The sequence below is a fragment of the Pelodiscus sinensis genome, chromosome 5, assembly GCF_052426305.1.
Source record: "Pelodiscus sinensis isolate ZL-2025 chromosome 5, ASM5242630v1, whole genome shotgun sequence".
Classification (NCBI taxonomy): domain Eukaryota; kingdom Metazoa; phylum Chordata; order Testudines; family Trionychidae; genus Pelodiscus; species Pelodiscus sinensis.
The window spans coordinates 133411869-133420480 of record NC_143056.1 but is presented as its reverse complement, the minus strand read 5'-3'; the positions used below and the strand labels follow the sequence as shown (position 1 = coordinate 133420480).

General features: G+C 53.0%; 1 protein-coding gene across 1 annotated transcript; it reads left to right on the top strand.

The window, feature by feature from the left end:
- Positions 1-4306: 4306 nt before the first annotated feature.
- LOC149524425 (olfactory receptor 8A1-like) lies at positions 4307-5873 on the top strand. The gene has a single exon (XM_089778246.1). The coding sequence runs from the start codon at positions 4367-4369 to the stop codon at positions 5303-5305; it is 939 nt and encodes a 312-aa protein (XP_089634372.1). The 5' UTR covers positions 4307-4366; the 3' UTR covers positions 5306-5873.
- Positions 5874-8612: the final 2739 nt, after the last annotated feature.

Here is an 8612-nt window from a genome sequence, read left to right as displayed (position 1 = left end):
CTGGGCCCCGCCCACTCCCTGCAGCACAGCGCCCCCTGCTGGGCCCCACCCACTCCCTGCAGCACAGCGCCCCCTGCTGGGCCCCACCCACTCCCTGCAGCACAGCGCCCCCTGCTGGGCCCCCGCCCTGCCCCCTGCAGCACAGCGCCCCCTGCTGGGCCCCCGCCCCGCCCCCTGCAGCACAGCGCCCCCTGCTGGGCCCCCGCCCGCTCCCTGCAGTACAGCGCCCCATGCTGGGCCCCCGCCCACTCCCTGCAGCACAGCGCCCCATGCTGGGCCCCCGCCCCGCTCCCTGCAGCACAGCGCCCCATGCTGGGCCCCCGCCCCGCTCCCTGCAGCACAGTGCCCCCTGCTGGGCCCCCGCCCCGCTCCCTGCAGCGCAGCGCCCCATGCTGGGCCCCCGCCCACTCCCTGCAGCACAGCGCCCCATGCTGGGCCCCCGCCCCGCTCCCTGCAGCACAGCGCCCCATGCTGGGCCCCCGCCCCGCTCCCTGCAGCACAGCGCCCCCTGCTGGGCCCCCGCCCGCTCCCTGCAGTACAGCGCCCCATGCTGGGCCCCCGCCCGCTCCCTGCAGTACAGCGCCCCCTGCTGGGCCCCGCCCACTCCCTGCAGCACAGCGCCCCCTGCTGGGCCCCACCCAATCCCTGCAGCACAGCGCCCCCTGCTGGGCCCCACCCACTCCCTGCAGCACAGCGCCCCCTGCTGGGCTCCACCCACTCCCTGCAGCACAGCGCCCCCTGCTGGGCCCCCGCCCCGCCCCCTGCAGCACAGCGCCCCCTGCTGGGCCCCTGCCCGCTCCCTGCAGTACAGCGCCCCATGCTGGGCCCCCGCCCACTCCCTGCAGCACAGCGCCCCATGCTGGGCCCCCGCCCCGCTCCCTGCAGCACAGCGCCCCATGCTGGGCCCCCACCCGCTCCCTGCAGTACAGCGCCCCCTGCTGGGCCCCCGCCCGCTCCCTGCAGCACAGCACCCCCTGCTGGGCCCCCGCCCCGCTCCCTGCAGCACAGCGCCCCCTGCTGGGCCCCTGCCCGCTCCCTGCAGCACAGCGCCCCCTGCTGGGCCCCCGCCCGCTCCCTGCAGCACAGCGCCACCTGCTGGGCCCTGCCCCGCTCCCTGAAGCGACCTGCCCTAGTTCAAGCAGGACGTCAGAGAGGGTCTTGGGTCTGTGTTAGCCAGGGGGGTCGGATTAAATGACCCAGGATGGTCCCTTCTGGACTAAAGTCTGTGGCTCTGTAACACGGCGCTCTCCCCCTATGCCCATGTCCGATGGTACCTCGCCGGGTGGCTGCAACTTTCGCCCAGGCTCTGCATTACCCATGATCCTCTGCTCAGCTGTATCCCCTCGAGGAAGCCCCCGGAGGACTCCACCCGCAGCTCTCCCCTTGAGTGACATCCGCCCCTCCACCCCGACGGGCTCCCCCCGCACCCCCGCTGCAGCTGCGGGGCCGGGCGTGCAGCGCTGGGTCTGTGAGGCGGCGCTGGACGGGGGGACGGCTGACGAGACCAAGGACTGTCTCCGCCCGGAGGCCTCCATCCCCCTCGGCTCAGGCGGCCTTCAAGCCAGCTGAGGAGCAGAAGAGGCAGAACTTGTGGCGGAGTTTCCAGGAGCTGGACAGTGAGAGCCGCACCCAGGCGACGGGCGCCCACAAAGCCGGGCCGGGCCAGGGGTCCTACTCGCTGCGCCCCACCCAGCCTGCGGGGGCAGAGACAGGCAGAGAGCGAGCAGGCTTGAGAAGCCCTGGGGCCCGCTCAAGGAGGCGGGGAGGGCAGGACCCCCTCCCTCACAGCCCCCAATTACCCCTGCCTCCCACGCCTCCTCCCGCCTCCCACCCGCCCCTCCGGCTGCAGGCCCAGGGTTCCTCAAGGGCCTGTTGTCCCAGTCAGGAAGTGGCCAGGGACACTGCCTCCCCGCAGCCCCATTGGCTCCCAGACGTGGGCTTTGGCAGAGGGCATATCTGTAGCAGAGGCATGACAGGAACCCAGCAACCCTGGCTCAATGCCTCTCAGCTCTTCTACCTTCCCTGGCACAAGATAGAGCAGCCAACAGAAAGCTGTCAGATTGGTTTGACATGATTTGTTCTTTACAAATTCATACCGGCTGCCAAGCATCACCTTATTATCTCCCAGATGTTTGCAGATGAATTTCTTGCTCCATTATCTTTCCCGGGAACAGAAGTTAAACTGACAGCTCTGTGGTTTCCGGAGTTGATCTTATTTCCTTTTTGATAGATGGGCACTAGATTTGCCCTTTTCCAGTCCTCTGGAATCTGTCCCGTCTTCCACGACTTTTCAAAGATGATCGCTAGAGGCTCAGATACCTCCTCTATCAGCTCCTTGAGTATTCTAGGATGCATTTCATCAGGCCCTGGTGACTTGCAGACATCTAACGTTTCTAAGTGATTTTTAATTAATTCTTTTTTATTTTATCTTCTAAACCTACCCCCTTCCCATTAGCATTCGCTGTGTGAGGCATTCCTTCTTCAGCATCAGAAGATGTCCTGTCTTTGTCCTCTGCCAGGGCTTTGAAATAAAGTCTTCTCCACACAACATCCAGAGTTCTAGAAATCGCCATAGCCCAGGAAGTCCGGTCTTCAGCCATAGGACCTGAGCTTTAGCTCAATCTGAAAAACTGCCCCCCGTCGGAGCTGTCTGAGGTATCCCTGCCTTCCCAGTCCATCCCTGGGGCTACTGGCTTGAGCTCCAGAGAGGAACTGCCAGGCCCTGGCCCACAAGCCTCCTTACATTGGCTTATTGGACCCTAACTGCTGGCAGCAGAAGCAGCATCTGTAGCTTGTCTGGAGGACCTCTTTGCTCATTCCTGTAGGGAAGGGTGTGGCAAGGCCATGGGTGTCCAGTAGGAGGATTAAAGACAGGTCCACCCTATCACTGGGGAAACAAGGGCTCACACTACCTCAAATCTGCACCATCATGCAGAACCTGCGCACTGGTCCTTGCCCCCGGGAAACTGGAAGTCAGGCCGACCACATCTGGAGACAGGCCTTTTTCTTCCTTTGTTTCCAAACCTGGCGCACAAGCCAGCTCAAAAGCTTTTCTTTATAAGATTTTTTTAAAGTTCGAAGTTGGATTTTCATTTCAGTTGGATTTCCATGAAATGCTATCCCATCACAACAGCAAATCCCACAGTCAGGGTTTGGTAAGAACAGGAACTCTAGTGATGTCCCAGGGCAGTACTGCAGGAGGACAGACCATCATGCATCAGAGGGATGGGTTCCAGCTTGGGAGCCCGGCCCAGGGCAGAGAAGGTGGGATGTGATACCTAGGGCACCTCCGTGTGTTTTGTTAATGAGTCGAAATGTTAAGTTTTCAACGGAAAGATTTTGGTCTCACCAAACACCCTTTCTGGGTCAGCTCTACACAGGACTCAGCTTGCAGTGAGAAGGGCAGAATGAAATATCCCTCAGGCTTCAACTCTGCAACCCTGATACAAATTGCATCACTTAATGCTGCAGGTGGAAAAAAGGCACCAAATTAATCCCCAGGGTATCAGTCCCATGGCTGATTCACTGAGCTCGTTAATTTGTTGTTGTGTCTCGCTGCACTCAGGTATTCCCAGTGGCTCCAGGGATCCTGTCCCATAGATCACAGATCTCAGAATAAAATCTCCCAATTGCACCAACGTGTCAGTTTCTATCGATGGAGAAACGCCGCCACGTCTCTCTCTGCTGTCCATAGGTACGTGCTGTTATCCTGGGTCAGATTCACACACCCACACGGACAGTGTCTCTGACAGAAGTCCCAGCTCCTGCCTATTGAGTAAAAGGATGAGAAATTTGCTTGGAAAAAATAGGTGATCACTTAGTCGCAGAAGCCGGTGTCTTCTTGTCTTTACATCTCAGGCATTTTAAACAGAGCAATGTTCATGCCGTTATCAGATGCCAAAGAGCTTCATTATCACAGTGAGCAAGTTTCACCCCAAACCAACATGCCGAGCCACAGAGCTCCCCTTACCCAAGGAGGGTGGAGAGACTGACACTCGTTTACTCTCAGCCCTTCATAAGCTAAACAACGATGTGGTTAGACACAGATAGTTTCACCCTCATTCTCCCACAACAAACTTACAAGTCGCTGTTGGCTGCTCAGAGTACGGAGCGTTCGTGTGCGAGGGTGATGTATAAGCTGTGATTCCTTCTATGTGTACTGGGAGTGAAATTGATCAAACAAGTGCAAAGTCCAGCTGTGAACATCTGGCTCTGTGAACTAAGCCCTTCCCTGAACTCGTACTGCTACCAAGTAAAAATCTGACCTCCATTTTTCATCACTTACTTCATAACAGTGAAAGGACACGTTCCCGTATCCATCCACCTGCCCACAACCCTGAACCTGCCTGTCCTCGGTTCAGAGGAGATGGAAGAGGGAAATCGCTCAGAGGCAACCGAGTTCATTCTCTCAGGACTGACAGATCGTCCGGAGTTGCAGATCCCCCTGTTTGTGTTGTTCCTACTGATTTATGTTATCACCGTTGTGGGGAATGGGGGGATGATTTTCTTAATCACAATTGACTCCCGACTCCACACCCCCATGTACTTTTTCCTCCAAATTTTGTCTTTCTCTGATCTCTGCTATTCCTCACTGGTTGTTCCTAAGATGTTGCAGATTTTCTTAGCTGAGAGAAAAAGCATTTCTCGCACTGCCTGTGCTGTGCAAATGTATTTCTTTGTTCATTGTGTAGATACTGAGTGTCTCTTGCTGGCTGTGATGGCGTACGACCGTTATGTGGCCATCTGTAACCCGCTGCTCTATACGGTCATCATGTCCCGACAGCGCTGTAACCTCCTAGTGGCTGGGGTGTTTGCTGTGGGGTTGGTGGATTCATTGATACTGACGTGTTTTACATTTCAACTGTCATTCTGCCGCTCCAACATCATCAATCATATTTTCTGCGACTCCATGCCACTTCTAACCCTCTCCTGCTCTGACACCCGTACCACTGAGATTGCTATATTGGCTTCCATGTTCTACACTGTAGGGATCAGCCTTGTAACCATTCTCCTCTCCTACGTCTGTATCATCTCCACCATCCTGCGCATCCGCTCTGCCGAGGGCCGGTACAAAACCTTCTCCACCTGCGCTTCCCACGTCTGCGCGGTGGGCATCTTTCACGGCACCCAACTCTCCTTGTGTTTCATTCCCATCTCTGCATATTCCATAGCCGTGAGTAAAACAGCCTCCGTATTTTACTCGGTAGCCATCCCCATGTTGAACCCGCTCATCTACAGCCTGAGGAACAGGGAGGTGAAGGACGCCCTTAGGAAAGCAAAGAATAAACTGGTAACCAAGTCCTGACTGTGTTCATCCCAGTGCTGGTTGAGTGATGGGCAGTGGAAAGAGATTAATTCAGTTCCCACCGTACAATGATGTCTTTTTGTAGAGAATGGTGGTATTGTTCATTATTATCTTGTTAATATCCATACATCTGTATTCCAAGAAGGGCTGAACTCAGCTACTGCCTGTGTGTGCGCATAAAAATCGAGGTGGTGTGCTTTCAAAATGGGGAACTGGCTGTATTGGAATGAGGGGTGGGGCATCAAAAGTAGCTCCCTCTTCTTTCTAGTGCTCTTGATTCCATTGGGCAGTTCCAAGGGTGATGTGTCTGAAATCTATGGGTGAAGCAAAGGGATTTTTGGCAGCTTCCTGCTCCACTGTAGCCCTTTCTGTGCTCTGTGGAGTTCTTGTATCAATTGTGCGCTGCTTTGTGTCTCAGGCATGAGGAGGAGAGAGGTGATTTCCATCACACTGTGCTAGGGTAGGGATTTGCATTTCAAAGCCCTTTCTATTCCTTGGTACTTATGAGCTAAGGGACTGGAGTCTCCCCACTCCCAGACATGGGGATCTTAGCATCCCTTGATAATATTACAGCACCTATATGATGTGCCAGTGTTTGCTGATACTGACAGAAAAGGGAAATAGATTCGTCACTCCTGGGCCCACCTGTCCTTCTCTGCATCATCAATAAAAATTGTTTAAAAAAGAAGAATGTTTCTTTGCAACTTTACTTTCACTTCCCATGATCCATGAGGATAGCGCTCGAAGAATGGAGGAATTGTCTGAGGGAAGGAAATCCTCCTGTCTTGACAACATGCAATTACCTCGACTCAGTCAATCTATCCAGAGACGGTGTTTTCAAAAGCAGTCACTAATTCAGAGCACTAATGGGCAGATATGAAAATGTGTCTTTTAAATTCTTGCTGCGTCCGTTTGTCCATCTCCGAGTGTGAGTAACTAGACTTGCTTGGCTTATTACATGGCAAAAAATGTTCCTGGATCTTTCTATGACCCTCATCAATGTAGCAACTGTGAACACCTCACAAACTTGAATATATTTAAAAAGCTGTTGTCCTGTGGCTCCTTAAAGGGCAACACATACTTCCTTAAATTATCATGAGCTTTCACAGGCAAAACCCTCTTCTTGAGATGATGAACTGGGGTAGAAATACCAGAAAGTAAGTTAGGTATCTCAAAAGTAGCCGTTCTTTTACAAAGCAATTGTGTTTTGATTCTAGGGAGTACATGGGATCTTTGGGGGGAGGGGTTTGTTATGGGGTGGACTAGGTCCCGATACTCCATAGAGTTGGTCGGAGGTTTGGTCAAAACCCATCCTAGTGAGAGGAGCAGAAGAGAGGTCCTCCAGGCTGGAGAAAGTGGCTGTCTCCAAATCAGCCAATCCGGGCCCAACAGAGCAGTTTAAAAGAAGCTGCTGAGATAGCGCCTGGCAGTTCCTCACAGGAGCTCGACCAAGGCAGATCTATATACTGAGGGGGAGAAAAGCAGCACCATGGACAGCTCCGCATGTAAACTGAACTCTAGAGCTGGGGGAGGCCCAGGTCCAGTGGCTGACAATGGCCACAAGCTGAATATAAGCACTGATAGCACCGCGGACAGGGCTAGTGAGATCCTGGCCTCAGATCCTTGTGATGACCACACAGGGCAGCCTCCAGGGGAAGTGACCCAGGGAACTACCAAGTACCAAATGTCCAGGCAAAGAACTTACCCGACACCCTCATCCACAGAGGGTGCTCCCAAATGTGTGGGCTCTTACAGGTGGAAAAAGCAATACGCCATGTAGATTGTGAATACAATGGCAAAGCACTTCTCATAGATGTACATAGACAGACAGACACACACACTGTCCCATTGCTACCTGGGGTTCTTTCAACCCAAACCTCTCGGTAACTTTTACTCTCTGCGAGGTGGTGTCAGGAAATAATTCAGGGGAGACACGGGCGTCCGACCGATAGAGGGATGGTACAAACTGGACAACACAAGAATTCTTTCACTTAAAGCTCAACTTTACTTAGTCTCAAGCAGTTACACACGTCCGCAACAGATAGTAAAACACCCCCACCCTTGAGAATTACCGATGTTGAGTGTGGTTCTCGAGTGACACCGAGCAGGCTTCTGATGGCCAATCTTCTGTCTGCCGGTGGGGATGAAGATGTGTCCTGATGTGAAGAGTCCTCAAGGAGTCCTCAAGATATCCCTCCAAGTGTACCCCAAAATTGTCCCATTAACTCAAACTTTCCTTCCCTATTTATCCAGTAGTATTATGATAATATTTCACTTCAAAACTTATTAGGCAAGCACTTTTTGAAGCTTAAGCAAGAGGTTTTCTTCTGATCATCATTTTCCCCAGATACGTTTTTTTCTTTTTCAGAGACTTCATGCATGGGAACCCAGACAGATCTATGTCTTAGGGCATCTAGACAAACTTCAATTTCTCTAAATGTTTAGCTCAGCGATTTCACTAGAGATTTGGGCCTCAGGTAGGATGTGGGGTCAAGCTGCCCTTTCTGTGGCACCCAAACTCCCCTTCTTCCTCCTCCCTGACTTGGTCTTGCTGTCTAGCCCAATTTGGGGCCTGTTAGCTTGGTTGCTAAAGTTGAAGCAGTAAGCAATAGTGGTTCAGGCACATTACTGGATTTGCCGAAATCTCCCCCTACACCCTCAGTCCATGTCCATGACCAATCGGATTGCTTATGAACGGAGCAGTGGGGGTCTAACGGTGCAGATCGATGCTCCAGTCTTTTGCAGGAGGTACCCCCAAAATTATGGAAAAGCACCTTTATTCCATTCCAATTTTCCTACATTGGGATCAGGAAGTTTTGTACAGTTATGCTCTTTTTCGGAGGGAAGTTTGTTGTCACCTGTGGTTTCCCTGGCTTCTTCTCTTCTTTGTGCTGCCAGGGTAGGCTGATTAAAATTTAAAAAAATCTTGTCCCAGTTGTTAAATGCTCGTCCTGTCCTTCGGTGTCATGGATTATCCAAATAGGGCAGATCGACACGCAGTCATCTGTGATGCCTCTTTCTCCACACTTGAATCCTTCCATTAGCATCTCTGGTCCGGTGATGATCTTCACACTTGTCTCCCACACGTTACTTTCTCTCACACATAACAAAGGTAACAACCTGAAATTCAGAAGAGCAGATCACGACATTTCTTCCCCTCTGTTACGTTACAATAGCTACTGCAGAACTACAAACACAATGGTTACCCAAAACATCTACTTCCAGATGGTTTGGCGGAGTGTACACCATCAAACATATAAAGAGGGAGCACATTAAGACTTGAATACCTTGAATGTCACCAGATACA

Excerpts from the sequence above, each read along its gene's own strand:
- LOC149524425 (XM_089778246.1), top strand. The coding sequence starts at position 4,367 with ATGGAAGAGGGAAATCGCTCAGAGGCAACCGAGTTCATTCTCTCAGGA.